The 20016-nt window shown below is 38.3% G+C and overlaps 1 protein-coding gene across 2 annotated transcripts in view; it reads left to right on the top strand.

The window, feature by feature from the left end:
- Positions 1 to 1164: 1164 nt before the first annotated feature.
- Positions 1165 to 20016, top strand: part of Vnn1 (vanin 1) — a 28163-nt gene continuing 9311 nt past the window's right edge. Inside the window, exons 1-5 of one of the 2 annotated variants that reach the window (XM_010626653.2) lie at positions 1165 to 1429; positions 2888 to 3018; positions 8692 to 8884; positions 9401 to 9692; positions 10986 to 11344. In XM_010626653.2, coding sequence (XP_010624955.1) covers positions 1184 to 1429; positions 2888 to 3018; positions 8692 to 8884; positions 9401 to 9692; positions 10986 to 11344 — 1221 coding nt within the window. In that variant the 5' untranslated portion in view covers positions 1165 to 1183. Of the gene's footprint in view, positions 1430 to 2670; positions 2789 to 2887; positions 3019 to 8691; positions 8885 to 9400; positions 9693 to 10985; positions 11345 to 20016 lie in introns of those variants that run through there. The other variant, XM_033763237.1, reaches the window with a different exon arrangement.

The following is a 20016-nucleotide window of genomic DNA, read 5'->3' as shown; positions in this document are numbered from 1 at the left end:
GGAGAGTTTTACTGAACACAAAAAGAGAAGAATAGCTCCTGGATTTCCAGGAGGGATCGGGAATGGGATGGACCCCAAGGCCCTTTGTCAAGGGAAATTTAAAGCAAAGTCACAACATGGGTACAGCACGGGTCAAGCTACAGCAAACCTATAGGAGATGACTAGCTAATATTGATCCAATAGGGAAACGAGTCACATAGCAAAGTTATATAGAAAAACAAAGACATTACTGGGAAGGGATGGATCTGGATGCTCTGGTCACCCACCCGGTCGACTGATGTCTATCTGGACTTACTAATTACAGAATTTCAGGTTATTGTTTTTCCTTGGGGGAGGCATGGAGGCCTAGCCATGGCATCTTTATCTTGAGGCCTGACTTTCAGCAGATGAGCTTCTGGCCATGATTCTGTCTTTATTTTTTTTTTCTGCTGACTTCCTTGAGAGTCCCTCTCTGAGCATATATTTATTTCTCTCTAATTTAGCTGCCTATACTAAATCACATGTATTATGTTGCCAGTCTCAGACACCTGAGTTACAAAAGTTCATACATTGAAATCCCGTACCTTGGAATGTGGTGTTCATTGCAGTGTTGTTTGAGATTTAATTAGTTAAGATGAGGTTGTGCTGGAGCTGGGTGGGCACTAAATCTAATGACTGTTTTCCTGATAAAAAGCGGGAACTTGGACACAAATACATACAGGGAAAACACCTCCTGAAGAAAAATAAGATAGCCATGTGGGAGTCCTGGAGACAGGCCCAGACCATTTCCTTGCCTCATACCCTAAAGAGGAATCAACCCTGGTGACACTTTCCAACTTTGACATTTCGGAACAATACATTTTTGTTGCTCAGACCACTCGGTTTCTGGAACTTTGCCAAGTGGCTCCACACATTTCCTGAGTTCCACCCCCAGATTATCTTTGCAAGGAAAGAGGGTCTTGTGTTGTTTCACAGTCTGAAGACATGAAGTTTTCTGAAAGCTGGCTTTATTTCGTTTGGTTTGGTTTTCTCACTATGTAGTTCAAACTCACAGTGACCCTCCTACCTCAGCCTCTCAACTGTTGGGATTACAGGGATGTGCCACCACGCCTGGCTGAAGATAAGCTTTTGTAATTTGTCTTTAAGATCCTAAGTTCTGAAAGTCATGTGACTCACTCTGCTGTATTTGTATAAATGGCAAGACATGTCCTGGTTTTTAGAGTCTTTGGATTTCAGCATGATTCCTTCTCAGTTGTTCGTTTCTGCAGCATTTTCAGTTTTCTGTGTCGCAAAAGTCATCTCCCTGGATACTTTTATCGCAGCTGTTTATGAACATGCAGTGATATTGCCTAATGCTATCCCAACACCAGTGTCTCCTGAAGAGGCGTTGGCATTGATGAATAGGAACCTGGATCTTCTGGAAGGAGCAATCACAGCAGCGGCCAAGCAGGTACCATCTCCCTTCTCTTGCCAGTGCCAAGTCTATGGGAAAGGTGGCGAGTCGAGAGGATAGGGTCCTTGTGAGGGTCGGTAACGTTTCTGGGTAGTATTTGTGTCTCAGGACAGCCAAGAGCTTTGGTTCCAATTAGAATCCAACTTTCTACTCACACTGTTAGAGCAAGGACACTGATCTGCTGCCCTAGCAATAAGAACAAGGTTAAGAGAATAACATTCTGGTCAACACTGAGAAGCAGCAGAACTTCAAGGAGCTGGCTGTCAATTCAGCATTGCTGTAATGATGGAGGATCAATGGGGCAGGGACCCGGTGCTGTTCTTGGGGTTTTAGTGCTCTGCTGTACTCTGGGGGGTCTCTAAAGAGTTTGTAGGTTTTCAGGTGGATTTACAGGTTGAGAAGTATTACATCCAAGGTGCAAATTACTTATTAGTGTGTGTTGTATACTTCATATTTGAATCTAATTACAAGGTAAGAGTGTGTATGTTGATTTATGTTAAGCCCTTGAGTTGAGTGATTAAGTTAAAAGCAAGTCATGCGTATAAGTGTGTGGACAGCTATTGTTTAATTAAGAATTGTACATTAGGTATAAAACAGGGATGTGGAAAGTGAGACAAAACTCATAGGTATGTAGGTCTGTGTATATACATGTGTATGTGTATATTTATTTATTTGTGGTACGGAGGCTTGCAGAATTGAAACCAGGAAGCATGGAGCTAGATCCTAGCCTTTTTCAAAAATTTGTTTTGAGACAAAGTCTCATCTAACTTGCAATCCTCATGCCTCAGCTTCCTCAGTAGCTGGAATTACAAGAGTGCACAACCACACACAATGAATATTCAATATATTGTCATACATATTACAATTTAAAAGGTTACCAGGCGATTTGAAGTTCTCTTTCATGTTTTGTCCAACTATTTGCTTAAAGGCTATAGCAGCTTTTCAAGGTGACTCTCAAATCCAAAGGTGTCAGATTAGCTCCAGAAGTACTTCTAGGCTGCTGCAGGTAAGGCAGCCCATGAGTCCCCGCTCCCTGTGAGGAGCAGGAATCCTGTTTTCAGGGCACAGTGGCAGGGAAGCTGGAGTAAAAGAGGAACAGAGCGTTTGAGTTATAAATCGATCCTGACACAGACTGGCACAGTGACTGGTCAAAGTACAAGAGTAGGGACATATCTGGGGAAGAGCTGGGCACGTGGTTAATGATTGCAATAGCAGTGGGTGCCAGAGCCGTGAGTGTCCTGGAAAACTGTTCGTGCCTAAGAAAGAGTGAAAGAGTCATATAGAAACTGCAATGGCAGGATTAGAAGCTCAAAGTGTTTTGGAAAGGACAGGAAGTTATAAAAATTCAGAAAATAGGTGATTAAAGTTACTGGTCTCCCACTTCTTCCTGGAGCACCCACCTCCTTCGGTTTTTGTGTATTTGAGAAAAGTTCTCATGAGCTGTGTTTCTGACAGGGTGCACATATTATTGTGACTCCAGAAGATGGTATTTACGGCGTCAATTTCACCAGGGATTCTATCTACCCCTACTTGGAGGATATTCCAGGCCCTCAAGTGAATTGGATCCCCTGTGATAATCCTAACAGGTAAAGAAACAAAATGTGAAAATTTCTTTTTTTTTCTCATTAAGTTTATTGGTGCATTTTAGGTACACAAAACAGTCACATCCATCATTGGGATCTTGTAGCTTTGCATGATGTATCTTGGTTCTTGTTTTTCGCCACTCTCCTGCCTTCCCTTCACCCCCTCTCCCCTCCCTATTTACAAAGACTTTGTTTCCACGTTTTTCCTTTTCTCACATTTTTTTCTTTTCCCTTCTTTCTTTTCCACTAGCCCACCTATTTCCCCTACTCCTTTAGACATTTTCATCCTACTTCACAATATCAGTTATACATTTTGATCTTTATTTATACTTTTAGTTTTTCACACTAGAGATACTATTTGGTATCGACACAGTGTCCTATTTATTTTAGAGTAGGGCCTCAGTGTGCATCCACTTAGCTATAAATGTCTCTAGTTTCTCATTATTTGTGGCTGAGTAGTACTCCATTTTAGGAAAAAAAACACATTTTCTTTATTGAAAATTTGTATCATAATCATCACTTCGTTTTATCTGGGAAAATGTGTTGCTGGCCATTGGGTAGGTCCCGTGTTAGCTTTCTATCACTGAAATTTGAAGACAAGGAGGGCCTTCCCTGTGTCATTTTACCATTGGCTTTCTGAGGGCCTTGTACCTTTTGGTCTCTCATTCTGTGTGTTACTATCTTCTTTTGTATTGAGTTGATTGTTTTTTTGTAGTGAGACATTTGGATTTCCCTTCTCATTTGCTTTTCTGTATATTCTTTTTTTAATTTTATGAATGCAGTAACCTTGCTTTTTCTGTCCATTAATTAGATTTTTAAATTTTATGTTTTGCAGAATTCTTAACATATTTTAAATTTATCAGTACATTTTAGATATACATAATGATCACATTTATCAGAGGGAATTTGTACCTGTACAGGAAATATCTTGCTTCTTCTTTTTTTTTCATTCTGTTCTCCTCCCCTCAACCCCTTTCACCTTATTTACAAAATATTTGTTTTCAGTTTTTCCTTCTATACTCTCTTTTTGTTGTCCTTTTGTCTTGTTTTTCGTTTTGTTTTGTTTTGTTTTGTTTTTTGGTACCGGGGATTGAACTCTGGAACTTGCACTTGCAAGGCAAGTGGTGGAACCACTGAGCCAAATCCCCAGCCCTGTTGTCCTTTTTCCTATTCCTTTTTTTCCCTCGTCATCCTTCTCCCCGCCCTTTGTACCCCATTTTATTTGACATTTTGCTCACATTTCCCAATATCTTACACATTTTGGACTTCATTTGCACTTTCAGTTTCTTGCACCAGAGAGAAAATGTATTATTAAATACATATGTATGATTTATTTCACTTAAGAGTATGGTCTTAAGGAGCATACATTTAGCTAGAAATGTCCCAAGCTTATTCTTCTTTATGCCAGAATAGTACTTCATTGTATAAAAAAAAAAAAAACCCACATCTTCTTTATCCATTCATCATTGGTTGATGGGCATTTGGGCTGTTTCCAAAATTTAGCTATTACTGACTGTGCCTCTATAAACATGGGTGAGCATATATTGCTGTGGTATAATGCTTTTAATGCTTTAGGCAAGATACTAGAAAGAGAACAGCTGGATCAAATCAAACCTCTAGTTTTAGTTTTTAGAGGACTTTCCACCTTGATTTTCACAGTAGTTGCACTGATTTATACTCTCACCAAGAGTGAAGAAGTGTTCCTTTTCCCCCACAGCCCCTCTAGCATCTGTTATTGGTTGATTTCTTAATAACAGCCATACTTTCTGGAGTAAGATGGAATCTCAGCATTGTTTTAATTTGCATTTCTAGAATGACTAGTGATGTTGAACATTTTTTCCTATGTTATTTCTCATTTCTACTTCTTCATCTGAGAAATGTCTATTCATTTCAGAAGCCCATTTTTGGACTGAGTCTTTAAATTTGGGAGTTCTGATATTTTGAGTTTTATATATTCTAGATATTAGTCCTTTGTCTGAGGAACGGCTGGCAAAAACTTTTTTTTCTACAATGTGGGTCATCTCTTCACTCAGTGTTTTCTTTTGCAGTGAAAAACTTTTTTAATAAGATGAGATATCAGTTGTTGATTTTTTGTGATACTTCCTCTGTAATCAGGGTTTTGTTCATAAGCCTTTGCTGATGCCAATGTCATTAAGAGTTCTGCCTGACCTCTCTTCCAGCCAGCCTAGGGTTTCTATTTTAATATTTAGATCTTTGATTCATTTTGATTTCAGTTTAGTGCATGGTGAAATATATGGGTCTAATTTTAATATTCAGCATGTGGCAAGACTGTTTTTCCAGCACCATTTATTAAAGATGCTGTCTTTCCTCCAGTGAAGGTGGTTGGCTCCTTTGTCAAAGATGAGGTGGTTGAGTATGTCTGGAGTTGTTTCTGCACCCTCTAGTCTGTTCCATTGATCCTTAGGTCTGTTTTGTTTCGTTTTTTGCTGTTTTTATCACAGTAGCTTTGTAGTATTGCAGAAGGAATTGGTGTAAGTGACACACACACAGAGATGCAGAATGGAAGTAAAATAATAAAAGGTTTACTTTGCCAGCAAAAGGCTGACTGCAATAAGAGCAGTGCCAGGGATCAACCCCATACTGGGTTGCAGCTTCTTCTTTGTAGGTTTTACAGCCAGGATCTCATTCAGGTGTTTACATTTCATTTCCTCAGTTCACATTACCCATGTACAAGCAAGAAAGTTCACTTTAACCCATAAGTAAGGATTCCTTGTAGTTGGAGAGTTTACCTCAAGATTATTCTAGTGCACAGGAAGTGGGTGTGCAAGGTCGGGATGAGGCCAGATGTCCCATTTCATGGTCGATGCCTCTGGTGTCTGTTAATTTTGAACTGAACAAAGCATATTGTTGTTAGAGACAGCAAAAGTCATTTTACATTTCCTAGCATTTTGTGGGTTTTTAGATAATTTACAAAAGTTCTCTCTATCAGTAGTATAATTTAAAGTCAGGGATTATGATGTCCCACACCTTGCCTTTGTTGCCAGAATTGTCTTTGTTATTCTAGGTCTCTTCTGATTCCAAATGAATTTTAGGATTGTTTTTTCTAATTCTGTGATATATGCTGTTGGTATTTTGAATGGCATTGCATTAGATCTATATGACAATTTTGGCGGTATGGCCATTTTCGCTGCACTGGTTTTTCCTACCCAAGAACAAATGATCTTTCCATTTTCAGAGATCTTCTTAGATGTCCTTTTTCAGAATACTATATCTTTCAATGTAGAGATCTTTTACTTCCTTCATTAGACTGATTCCTAAGTATTTCATTCTTTTGGATGGTATTGTAAGAGGTGTTGTTTACCTAATTTCTCTCTCAGTGAGTTTGTTATTTATATACAATAATGCTATTGAATTTTGAGTGCTGACTTTGTATCCAGATTTGCTGCTGTATTTGGTTATTAAAACTAGCAGACTTTTGGTGGAGTTTTTTTGGGTCTTCTATGTAGAGTATCATGTCATCTGCAAATAATGATAATTTAACTTCTTTTCTTATCTTTATTCCTTTGTATTTCTTTCCTTATCTTGTCTAATTGCTCTGTCTAATGTTTGCATAACTACACTGAATAAGAGTGGTGACAGTGGATATCCTTGTCTTGTTTCTGATTTTAGAGTGAAAGCCTTCAGTTTTTGTCCATTTAGTATGACGTTGGCTGTTGGTTGTCATAGGTGGTTTTTATCAAATTGAGATAAAGACCACCTCTTCTAGAAGCTTGAGCTTCAATATTTGGTTGTTTATTTGAGCTTGCTCTGTTTTTCCAATATGGTAATTCACTGCTATGAATTTCCCTTGTAAGGCTGCTTTTTTTTTTCTTTTTAAGGCTGCTTTTATTTTATCCCCTAAATTCCAGAAGGTCATATTGACATTATCATTTAATTGTCAAACCTGTCTTTAATTTCATTTGTGATTCATGTCATGTTTATTCCATAGCTATTTCCACCATAGTTCCTGTGACAATTAAAGTGGACTAAAGGATTAGTAAGACAGTTCTGGGTGAGTGTAGGTAGATCATTGAAGTGTTCTTACAGAACAGATTTAGTGGTGACAAATTCCCTCAGTTTATATTTATCTGGAAATGTGTTAATGCTTACCTTGCTTTTAAAAGACAGTTGTTCTGAGCTGGGCTTGGTGGCTCATGCCTGTGATCCCAGCACTCGGGAGGCTGAGTGACTGAGCCTGAGGAGGATTGCGTGAGTAGTCTGGGCTACACAGTGAGTTCCAGGTCAGTTTCAACTACAAAGTGAGACCCTATCTCAAGGCAAAAAAAGGAGACAGTTTTTCTGGATATAGAATTCTTAGTTGAACCTTAATTTTTTCCTTCAGTACATTATGTATAACTTTATTAAAAAAAATTGCGTGTTCTCCAAAAGTTTCCAAAGTTTCTGATGAGAAATCTCCAGTAATGGTATTGGGGATCATGAGCATGTTAGGAGTATATATATATTTTTTTTGCTGTTTTTTATATCCTCATTGTGTCTTTGGCTTTAAGTTGAGTGTGATATATTTCAGTGCGGGTCCTTTGAGCTCATCCTGCTTGGAGTGTCTTCAGCTTCTTAGATTATTCATGTCCTCTTCAACTTTGGGAATTTTTTGGCCATTATCTTTTCAAACAATTACTTTCATTTCTAGCACTCCTACAATGGATAGTTTGGGTCCATTTGGTGTTGCACAGGTCCCTAAGGCTCTATTTCCTGTTCCTCAATTTTTGTTGTTTCTCAATTATTTTACTTATTCTGTCTTCATGATAATTGATTCTTCTGTCTGACAAATCTTTGCATTCCTCATTTTTTACTTCAGTGGTAGTGATTTTCAGCTCCAAAATTTCCTTTTGGTTTAGGCTTTACTTTATAGATAGTTCTTTTTATTCATGCATCATTTTCTTGACTTTGTCGACATATTCCTTGAGCATTTTTAGGATTGTTATTTTAATGTCATTCTTGTAGACCTACATCTGGTCTTTATTAGGAATAATTTCTGCTTTTTCTGTGTTCATCCTTCATTCTCCTTTTCCTCCCCTTTCCCTCCCCTTCCTCATTTTTCTTCTTCCTCTCCTCCTCTTCATCATTCTCTTCCTCCTCCTCCTCTTCCTCTTCCTCCACCTAGGAATTGAACCCAGGGTCTTCACAATGAACTACATTCCCAGCTCTGTTTTAAAATTTTTAATTTTGAGACAGAATCTCTACATTACTAAGTTGCCCTGGCTGGGCTGAAACTTGTGATCTGCCTGCCTCAGCCTCCCACAACAGTTGCTTTATAAACCTGTGCCACTCTGCCCAGATTCCTTCTTGTCTTAATCCTTCTCTTCTACCTATTGTTTTTTTTTTGGTTTTTTTTTTGCAGGGGGAGGTACTGGGGATTGAACTCAGGACCTTGTGCTTCCCAGTCAGGCGCCGAAACCACTAAGCTATATCCCCGGCCCTACCTCTTGTTATTTAGAAAATTTTTTTGTAGTTTTTTTTTTCTTTTTTGGTACCAGGAATAGAATTCAGAGCCCTGCACTTGCCAGGCAGTTGCTGCACCCTGAACTACATTCACTGGCCTATTATTTAGAATTTATTTTTTTGTATAGGAAAAAATTGGTTCAGGCAGCTATCATTCTGAATTAAGTTAAACGCTAAGCTTTCATTAAAATGTTTTCTTCTGATAAAATATCCCAGATTTGGCCACACCCCTGTACAAGAAAGACTCAGCTGCCTGGCCAAGGACAATGCTATCTACGTGGTGGCAAATATAGGGGACAAGAAGCCATGCAACTCCAGTGACCCTCAGTGTCCTCCTCATGGCCGTTACCAATATAACACCAATGTGGTGTTCGATTCTCAGGGGAAGCTGGTGGCCCGCTACCATAAGGTAAATGTGTAATTAACAGGTGTTTGAATGCTTAATAAATTAGTGGGCAGGAGGGGAAAATTGTTATAACTGATAATAAGGATGCTTTAGAAACAGAGCAGAAACAAAACACAAAAAGTAATGAGTAGGTATGGTAAGAGACTCTTAGAGTGGGTGCCTAGGAACTCACTTATCAGACAGGCTTGTCCTTGAGAGAGGAGCACACGTAAAGTTCTCTGCTCACAAGAAGTAAAGTTCTCTGCTCACAAGAAATGGTGCAGTATCCTTGGCAAACAGAGGTTATGCATTGAACTCCTTTATCTTGTAAGGTCATCTTTAGAGATAAGGGTGCCCAATGACAGTGTGAAGACTGAGCTACAGGCTCCACCCGACTGGAGGGGTCTCTGACTGCCTGTGTCCCTGTGAGGACCGCAATCATAGATGAAACTGGCGCTGCCCACTAGATGAGTGTCCGCTTTTCCAGGCACAGTGACATCTTAACAGGGGTTCTTTCCTTTAATCTTCTATTTATCACAGCAAAACCTTTTCATGGGTGAAGAGCAATTCGATACACCCAAGGAGGTTGAGATAGTGACTTTCGACACCGCTTTTGGAAAGTTTGGCATTTTCACGTGCTTTGACATCCTCTTCCATGATCCTGCTGTCACGCTGGTGAAAGATTTCCATGTGAACACCATACTTTTCCCCGCGGCTTGGATGAATGTTCTGCCACATTTGTCAGCCATTGAGTTCCATTCAGCTTGGGCTATGGGAATGGGTGTCAATTTTCTTGCTTCCAATTTACATAACCCCTTGAAGAGAATGACAGGTAAGTTGTGGTCTTTGAGACTCAGTTTTAAAAAATCACCTTTTGGTAACTCACATGTACTCTCAATGCAGTCACTTCTGACTGTTCTTTTTATTTGTACTAGGGATTAAACAGCCCCCTTGCACTGAGCTACATCCACAGCTTTTGAGTCTTTTTTAATTGGAATATATATAATGATCACATTCATCAAAGGGAATTTGTACCTGTACAGAATATATCTTTTTTTTCCCCTCATTAAGTTTATTGGTACATTTAAAGTAAACAATAGTTACATTTATCATTGGGACTTTGTACCTTTACACGATATACCTTGGATCTTATTTTTTCCCCATTTCTCTAGAATATATCTTAATTCCCCCTTTTTCCCATCCCCTCCCCTCCCTTCAACCTTTCTTTCCCTTCCCATTACAAAAGTTTTGCTCCCTTTTTTCCTTCCATTCACTTTTTTTTTTTTTTTTTTTTTTTTTTTTTTTTATTGAGATTGACCTGGAACTACGTAGCCCAGGCTGGTCTCGAACTCACAGCGATCCCCCTGCCTCAGCCTCCCGAGTGCCGGGATTACAGGCATGCGCCACCAGGCCCAGCCCTTCCATTCACTTTTTGAAATCATTTTTCCTTCTTTCTCTTTCCCCCTCCCTTGCAAAAATGTGATTTTTGTGTACAATGGAGCACTACTGACATAAAGATAGATGAGCATGAGACATTTTAAAATAAATGGATGCATCTCAAGACCATAATTTTAAGTGCAAAATATTGGATACACAAGTTTAAATATCTCATTGTTTCTCTTGTGTGAGAAACCCAAGGGATAAATAAGGGGCAAAATGGAAGAAAGCTTTTGGGAAGTGGAGGGAACATCCACAGCCCTTTATAAATTTTATTTTGAGTCAGGGACTTGCTGAACTGCCCAAGCCAGGCTTAAACTTAGGATTCTCCTACCTCAGCTCCTTGAGAGTTGAGATGATGGGCATGTGGCTTTCTAGACAACTCTTGATCTTTAAACACCTAGCAGGTGATATGCTGCATAATTAATCTCAATCTAAATTACCATGTAGATTTAGTTTTATTCAACTTGAGTCTGTACTCCTTTTCTGTTTTTACACAAAACTGTTCCTTCCTGGAGTCATATTTTCTTGGATTCTGTCTCATCTCTCTGGCTCCTTATCAGCGTATTTTACCAATAATTAATAAAATATATGGCTTAGAGGAAATGAAATGATGATTTGAGTTTACAGCAACGGTAACAGCTCTGAAATCCCTTTTCACTCGGTACCTCCAATGGTTGATTTCCAGGAAGTGGCATCTATGCGCCAGATTTTCCAAGAAGATTTCACTATGATATGAAGACCAAGGAGGGAAAACTCCTGCTGTCCCAACTGGATTCCCGTCCATATCGCCCCACAGTGAATTGGACTTCTTATGCCAGCGGTATAGAAGCCCTCCCAACAGGAAGCCAGGGATTTAAAGGAACGGTCTTTTTTGATGAATACATCTTTGTGGAGCTCAAAGGAATCACAGGGAATTACACAGTTTGCCAGAAAGATCTCTGTTGTCATCTAAGCTACCAGATGTCTGAGAAGAGGTCGGATGAAGTTTATGCCTTAGGAGCGTTCGATGGGTTGCATACGGCTGAAGGATGTTATTATCTGCAGGTAATGTTTGGGGTCAGAAGAGTCACGACATAAAATTTAGATGCTTAGGTAAATTTGAATGTTGGATAAATAACGAATGCTTGTAGTGCACTCTAAGTATGTCCCACATTAGGGAACATATCTGTACTACTTTTTTTTCTTTCTTTGAAACCTAAATTTAGCCAGGCAGCTTGTATTTTTATTTGCTATATATTGCAATTCTATTTTTTTATTGAGTTTATCGGTACATTCTAGGTAGACAGTACAGTTACATTCATCATTGGGATCTTGTACCTTTACACGACAGGTCTTGGTTCTCATTTTTCCCCTTGTCCCTGCCCTCCCTTCACCCCCTCCTTCCCTCCCCGTTTAGACACTTTATTTCCATTTTTTCATTTTCTCATATTTTTTTCTTTTCCCTAATTACAATTCTAGATGTCAGTCCAATTTGAAACTGGTTGGAAAAAAAGGTATTAACATTCATTTGCAGTATCAATATTAAAAGTTACTAAATTACAGATGATTTCGATGGATAATTAAATACTCCTTGTCTAATATCTAGATATTTTCTCTCTAAGTTCACTAATGCTTATATTGCTGCATCAAGAGCTTGATACTAAATATGTCCTGGAGACAGCTGGAGTTGCATCTGGGATTGTTCAGTAGAACAGTTTGTTGCTGCAGATCCTGATGTCTCAGCCTTGACATAAAGAGCTAGCTACCATAGCATGGTAAGATGGGTCTTCTCTGTTCACCCTTGCTCTGTCGCCTTTCTATCCCACTCAGATAACTGCAATACCCACCTAACAGAGTTCCTTAGGTCAGCTCAGCTCCAGCCACCCCATTCCCTACACTATTATTGCAAAAATCATGAAAGGCTACTTCTGATTGTATCACTTTCTTACCAGTCTTCTCCAGCCGACTGACAAGTCAAATTCTCAAACATAAAAGATTCACGAAGGCTTGATGTGTGGTTCCCTCTTCCTCTGTAGCCCCTTCTTTTCCCTCCATTCACATGTGTCCTGGCTTCTGCCACATCGATGCATTTGTCTACCTCCAGCTTGCCAGCATCTGCAGAATTCATAGATGTCCGTGTGGTTTGTTTCTTCTGTGATGCTCAGTTATTTTCTTCACCATGGCACTTCTGCAGTGACACTGCCCCTCTCCACCTTGGTTCAGTACTTTGCCTGTGTGTTCCCAGAATATCGTATGCTTAGTTTCATTGAACTCGCTTTATGTCACATTGTTCACAGACTTGTTTGAGACTGAATGCCTTGGAATTCTGGAATGATACCTACCGCATAACCTTGTGTTTGCTTTATGATAAGCACTCTATCATGCTTGTCTGTTTTCACAAACATTCACTCAGTACCAACTATATGCCAGGTAGACATTCAGGGCTAATGACAGGAAGATGAATAAAAATAAACCCTCCCCTTGAGAAATTCCATGCCTAGGATAGCAGAAAAACCTTCCAATGGAGAATCTCAGTAAAGGCTGACAGGTGATAGAACATAGTAGGCATATTTTGCTGCAAGAGGAATAAGGACTGAACGAAGTCTAATATCAGGATTCAGGGCAGTTTCTGGCACTGATGCTGTTATCTGGGTGAAAGAGTGGAGGGAATTCCAGGTGGCCCGGGAAGATGAACAGGGGTATAGGTGTGTAGAAGACCAGGGCTTGTGTGAAGAACAAGTTGTTCAGTGTTGCTTGGGCATAAAGTGAAAGGCAAGGGCTGGCGGAGGATTAGCCTGGCCCCAGCTTCATATCCCGTGTGCTCCTACCTGGTAGAGTTAAGATCTGTACTTCATTCCACTGTTAGTGGCCAGCTGTTGAAAGGTGCTTGGCAAGGAAATGGTATAGTCAGATCTGCTTTTGAATAGACCATGTTGACATACTGCATACTTTGACACTAAGGTTAAAAAAACTAGATAGAGTAATAAAATGGTCCTATTAGGGTGTGGACCAAGATTATGTTAGTAGGAATAAATGCAGGACACAACGTAAAGAAATATTTAGGAAACTGAACTCAGTGGCTAATTTGATACGGGACTAGAAAGTAGAATGAAGGGCCTAGATTATGCTGGGTTCCTGGCAAGAGTGGCCAGGTGGATGAGACGCCTCTGAGAGAACTGGCTACCAGGGAGAAATCAGGTGGTAATGGGAGATGCTGAGTTTACTTTGGGACTTGCTAATTTTGAAGTACTTGTGGGACATCCACTTGGAGCCACCCAATAGGCTATTTTTTCCAGCACCGAGAATTTAATTTATGCTATCGAATATGTAAGTTTAATCCTTGAGGGAGATTGAACTTAGAAATATTGTTTTGAGAATCAGCAAGATAATTAAATCTTCAAAAATGAATGGCTTTGCAGAGGAGGCTACTCTGTTTCCCCCAAAATAAGTCCTAGCCAGAAAATAATCAGCTTTGAAAACTAGAGATCAAAAAATGCAGCCCAGTCACTTTGCCTCACCTGCCATTACAGAGTAGCCGGGGATCAAAGCAAGAGTGAGGTATAATCTTCTGCATGATGCTGGCCCTCACCATTGTAACGACCAGCCCCTATTTTCTAGTTAGGTCGTATTTTGGGGAAATCATGAGGATATGGACATTGAAAAACAATAGTAGAAGTGGAACCTTTAGGAATTCCAGTGTTTGGGGCAGGAGAAAGAAGAACAGGAATGTGCAAATATGTTTGTGAAATAACAGAGTTTACAAAGAGAACTTTTGTGGACTCCAGAAATTGTAGAGATTGTCACATGAAGGATGTTGTACAGCATGTTTATGAAATATGCTCAGCATTATTGGGGTTAAAGGGTACATGGTAGTGTTTTATTGTTTGTTTGTTTTTTGGTACTGGGGATCAAACTTGCGTCCTTGTGCTTGCAAGGAAGGCACCGGAACCACTGAGCTAAATCCCCAGCCCTCCATGGTAGTGTTTGAGAAGTGAAGATATTGAGAAAGTGAGTGATTTTTTTTTTCCCCAAAAAACTTTGAGACAAGAAAAAGGGTAACAAGAAGAAAATGCACAGAGACTTGTAGAGGTTTTGTTCCTTTCCAGTAGATGACAGAGCCTTGTCTATCTTTCTAGGCTTAAGGGAAATAGCAGCAGAAGAAAAAAAGGACACAACTATAAGAGAAATCATACTCTGAGGCAAAAGAGGAAAAATAGTATCACAAACCAAGTACAAAACACCCAACAAGTGAAAATTTGTTAAACTTGTGTTATCAAAGGGTATTTTTAGCTATATAAATATCACCATGTTTTATAATGGAATGTTATACTTTACATTAGATCTGTGTATATGTGGTCTTGGATTATTACCATCTAAATTTTTTAAAGTAAAAACTTGTGGGGCCAGGGATGTAGCTCAGTGGCACAGCACCAGCCTGGTAAGCATGAGGTAATGAGTTTGATCCCTGGTACAAAAAAAAAAAAAAAAAAAGATATTTTTTTGGGGGTGATTATATTTTAAGTAAAAATAAAAGCTATCAAGTGAGATAGTAGTTTTTTGACTCTTCCTCCTTCCTTTCCCTCAATACTGCCCTATGTGCCTGCCCCCAGTCCTCCAGTCGTGGCTGCTATAGAGGAAAGCTTGGAAGTCCCTTTTTGGTGCTGGGAAAGGGGGCATCCTGTTGCATAAAAGCAAGCCTTTTGAGGTTATTGGTGAGCAGTGACTCCACTGGCACCACACATGTTGTAGAATTGGGAATTTTCCAGCTTTAGAAGAATTTTGACATTAATATTACCAGCAGAATCTGGGGCAACATCCAGAATAAAACACATAAGCCTGTCTATTGGAAAACATGGAAATATTCACCCCAAATAGTGTAAATAAATACATTACAGCCTTGTGTTTATTCCACTTTGATTTTAATGTCAAATGGTTTAGAAAAATCCTTTGTTTTCAGGGAAGTTTAGATTTTGGTATTGAGGATAAGGGATTTTGTTACTGAATAATATTGATACTCTTTCAAAGTCTAATTATGATCCTATGTTAAGAAAGAAAACATTATTATCATAAAAGCCACTTCTTACTGAAAGGAGAGAAGAGAAAGAAAAAGAAGTAAAGATGAAATAAACCTCTGCCTTGTGTCACAGATTTTTTAAGTGTCACATGTGTACATGATTTTTTTAATTAAAGATTGCAAACATACATGACAAAAAGAAATGAGGATACTAAATAAAAATTTCAAATATACATATATATGACAGCAAAAAAGGATATGAAATAAACAAAAATTTATGCAACACAGACTGATAATCCAAATACATTATTAGTTTGTTATGATCTTCAAACATTATATGTTCCTTCTCATTTTCTTTTCATATAATATTTTTGAAATATTGTATTCAAAAATAAAACAAAGTTACATATTATAGTTGAGAAACTGTCCTCAAAATTTTATGATTTATAAACTACTTGATTTTATTAATTTGATAAATATCATATGCTTATTGACTGTATCACTTACATTTTCTAACAAAACTTCCCACAGAAAAGAAATATACTTATATTTGAAAACCAAAAACAACTAAAAGAGTTCACATTTTTAAGATCTGATTTTTCAGTTTGTTATTATATCTCATACATATTTTTATCATTTTTATAAGCATGATAGAATTAAACACCAATACATATGTAATATTCTTCCCAAACAAATGACTATGAATTAAATTAAGCATCTCATTTAGAGAAATCATAAGGTTGCCTGAGAAACCATCGATATGCCAAATGTGCAAAATTCTACCACATTCATGACCATGTTTCTCATTTAATAGTGCATGCATATGTGTAAAAACATACCCCCCACACATATACACAATGCATATTTTCTACAATACAATATATACTTTGGTATAGTAAAACAGTGCAGTGATGTGTGGAATGTAATATGTACCAGATACTGAATGATATTAATGATTTATTAACCATTTATTTAAGAAGAGTTATGATAAAATTTACTTAAAATTAATATTCTTTATCAGTAGGAAATAGGTACAAAGATATATTGATAACATAACAAAATTTGTCTTAACAAATTTCCAACCAAACAAGCTGTAGTGTGACAGAAAAGGAAGTTTGTAGAAGGCAGAGATGAGAGAGGAGAATGACAGATGGACCTTAATACTTTTCATACTACTCATATATACAGATTTCATAAATTCTCAAAAAAGCAAAGAAAATTAGAACCAAAATATAAATTTGGTAGACCAACATATAAAGACAAAGATCAATGTGTTGATAAATTTTAAAAATATGAAATATAAAGCCTGAGATTTAGCTCAGTGGTGCTGCACCCTCCCTAGCCAGAGCAGTGTGCTGAGTTTAATCCCCAGCACCAGGGAAAGAAAAAGAAAAAAGAAAAGGAGCATATGTGCTTTATAACATATTCAATAGATTGAAAATGAATTATTTGTAATCTCTTCCTCTTGAATTGTTCCCTTCTCTAGGATGTAGTGGCCTTCTTTGTCTCTTTTAATCAGTTTAGGTTTGAAATCTGCTTTGTCTGTGAATAAGATTGCTACCCCTGCTTTTTTCTGGGCTCCTGTTGCATAAAGTTTTCCATCCTTTCACTTTCAGTCTATGGACTACTTTTTGCACTAGGTGTGTTTTGTATACAACATATTATTGGATTTTGCTTTTTAATCCATTCTGCCAGTCTATTTCTCTTGATCGGTGAGTTGAGGCCATTGATATTGATGATTATAACTGATAGGTACTAACTTATTATTGTCATTTTTTTTTTCACCTTCTCCTTTTAGTTTCTTAGCTTGCCTATTTGATTTGCTCTGTTGGGCCTCATTGTGTTGTTACCTTCATTGTCTTTTTCTAGGATATTGTTTAGAATTCATTGTAGTGCTGGTTTGGTATTCATGAAGTTTCTCAGGTGTTCTTTGTCGTGGAAGTGTCTTATTTCCCCATCCATTTTGAAAAAGAGTTTTGCAGGACACATCAGTCTAGGTTGGAGGTTGTTTTTTTTTTTTTATTACTTGAAATGTCTCATTCTAGGCTCTCCTTAACCTGAGGGTTTGAAAAGTCTGCTGTGATTCTGATGGGCTTTCCTTTGCATGTGATTTTTTTCTTTTCTCTTACTGCTTGTAATATTTTGTTCTTCTGTTGGTTTTCTGGGATCTTGATTATTATATGTCTAGGTGTAGATTTTTTTGATTGTGGCTAGTTGGAGTCCTATATGCCTTATCTGTATGTCAAATTCTTCCTCTCTGTTTGGGAAGTTTTCTATAATTAATTTTGTGAATAGCTTTATTAAGTCATTTGGATTTTCTCTGCTACTTCTTGAATTCCTATCAGTCTTATGTTATTCTTCTTTGCATCATCTAAGAGTTGTTGGATCAATTTCTCATGATCCCCTACTGTTTTTAAGAGACCTCTCTTTTCACGGTCACTGACTGCAATTTTTTCTTCTATATCTGAGATTCTATCTTCGGACTCTTTTATTCTGTTGCGAACACTTCCAATGGAGTTTTTAATCTCCTGGATATCTGCTCAACTCTGCCCTATGGATTCCACTTCTTTCTTATATTGGGTATTTATTGTTTCCAGTTCTTTCTTATGCTGGGCATTCATGGCTTCTATCGTGGTCCTGAGCTCATCTATTTTTTTGTCAGTTTCTATTCTAGAGTTTCGAATTATAACTTTCATTTTGCTCGTCATCTCTATGATTATCTGGGAAATTATTTCTGTTTTGAATTTCTCTAAAGCCTGATTGATCAGTTTTGTTACTTCCTGTGCTTTGAGTTCAGGGTGTTCTGATGGGTCACTGCCAGACTTTTCATTCTCATTTGCCCTACTGTTTGCCAATGGTGAACTGGAAGTCTGTCCCTGTATCTTGCTTAAGCGTTTTCTCATTTTTACTATTGTTGTTGGGTTGTCCTTAGTTTAACATTTAGGTTATTACTTAAATCTTTCTGATATAGTTGGGCTTCAGCCCATGGGTCTCTAATGACTTCTGATGGGTCACTGCCAGACTTTTCATTCTCATTTGCCCTACTGTTTGCCAATGGTGAACTGGAAGTCTGTCCCTGTATCTTGCTTAAGCGTTTTCTCATTTTTACTATTGTTGTTGGGTTGTCCTTAGTTTAACATTTAGGTTATTACTTAAATCTTTCTGATATAGTTGGGCTTCAGCCCATGGGTCTCTAATGACTCATAGACATTCTCATTTTCATAATACTGAAGAAAATAGCTCATTGAATCAATCACAATCCTTTATCCTAATTGATACAATCAGCACCACAATATGATCAAGCACAACTTGCAAATTGAACACTTGTGGTAGCCATCGGTCTATCACCTTCAAATCATGTGAATTAAATTAAAATCAAGAAGCAATCCAAAATATGTTTGCAGTGAATAAACTTTTCAATAAGGATATTTACCATTTAGGATGGAGGCTTAAGATGGAGTTAGGATGAGATGAGTAGATAAGTAAAAGAATTAGAGAAGGTTTCACATGAAGCCAGAAGATGTAGAATGACCATACAATCATCAGGAAACTGTTAAATTCAAAAGGGATAAACAAAATAGAAATATAATAACCCTTGAGTGAGGTAGAATGACATAAGAAAAGAACATAAAGAAAAGAGAAAAAATAATAAAAGAAGAAATCTGAGTTAGGACAGGAGCAGAAGCAAAAAGGGAGACGACGGATAACATGGTGGAGCAAGAGACTGAGTTGGAGAAAGAGGACAGAAAAAAAAAATAATTTGCAGAGTGGAATGAAAAAAGAAAGAAAAAAATGAGTTTGAAGGGCCCCTTTCAGACTGTATCACTGCTGTCATAATATACAACATGTGCTGCCATGTGCAGAGCCAAGTCCCCTGATCTCAGCTAGCTGGTGGCAGAACCCCATGACACAGACTGCCCTCAGGCTGCAAAGCCCAGACTGAGTTCCCAAACCTCCTGAAGGGTTGAACTCCACTCAGTTCTACTACAGGTTTCCTCCACCCCTTCTTTAAAGATGTTCAAAGTTGGGGGTGCTGGGAAATATCCTTTATGACCACCTCTGCCTCTACAGAGTAGGTCTAAAGACTGGCACAGTCAGGAGGTCTGAAAGCGATATGGCTACCTTCCTGGCCCTGAAGATGGCAGAGGCACTGGCAGGGGAGGATGCAGCTGAGCAGGCCCTCCTGGTGCTGGAGATGGTGGTAGGGGCCATGTATATGTGATTTTGTAAGAGTGTGGAGAAAGAAGGGAGTGGTGGCATTTTCTGTAGAGTAGGGAGTGGCAAAAGTTTGGGTTAATCAGCCCAAAGAGCTTGAAGGAAGTGAAGATTTAGAGCAATTTCTATAGCAGTGTGGTACATGGAACAGCCTGAACATTTTAAGGAATTATTGGAGTAAATCAAAGCAAGTAAATAATAGAAAAAAGAAGTCAATTCTTTGTACCAAATACAATTAGGGGTCTTCTTCCATAGATGACTACTCTTTGGCCTCTCCATCTTCTTTCCCCAAGGTCAAAGACTTCTAAATCATCAGCCTCTGGAGTTTTGGAATGTAAAATTTATTCCACAATAATATAAGAAATTAGCAATAAAACATCTGCTAAAAAACACAATTCAAATTCAGGCATTTGAGTAATGTGTTAAGCAGATGGATTCTGCTCTCAGAAAATCCTGGGCAAGTCTTTGCTTCCCCCTGTAGTAGCAACCTGGCCTTGGTCCAATTTCT

Source organism: Fukomys damarensis, unplaced genomic scaffold, assembly GCF_012274545.1.
Source record: "Fukomys damarensis isolate Sample0158 unplaced genomic scaffold, DMR_v1.0_HiC HiC_scaffold_14, whole genome shotgun sequence".
In the NCBI taxonomy this organism is placed as follows: domain Eukaryota; kingdom Metazoa; phylum Chordata; class Mammalia; order Rodentia; family Bathyergidae; genus Fukomys; species Fukomys damarensis.
Note: the sequence above shows the minus strand (reverse complement) of the source record. Positions and strands in the feature narration are given on the sequence as shown.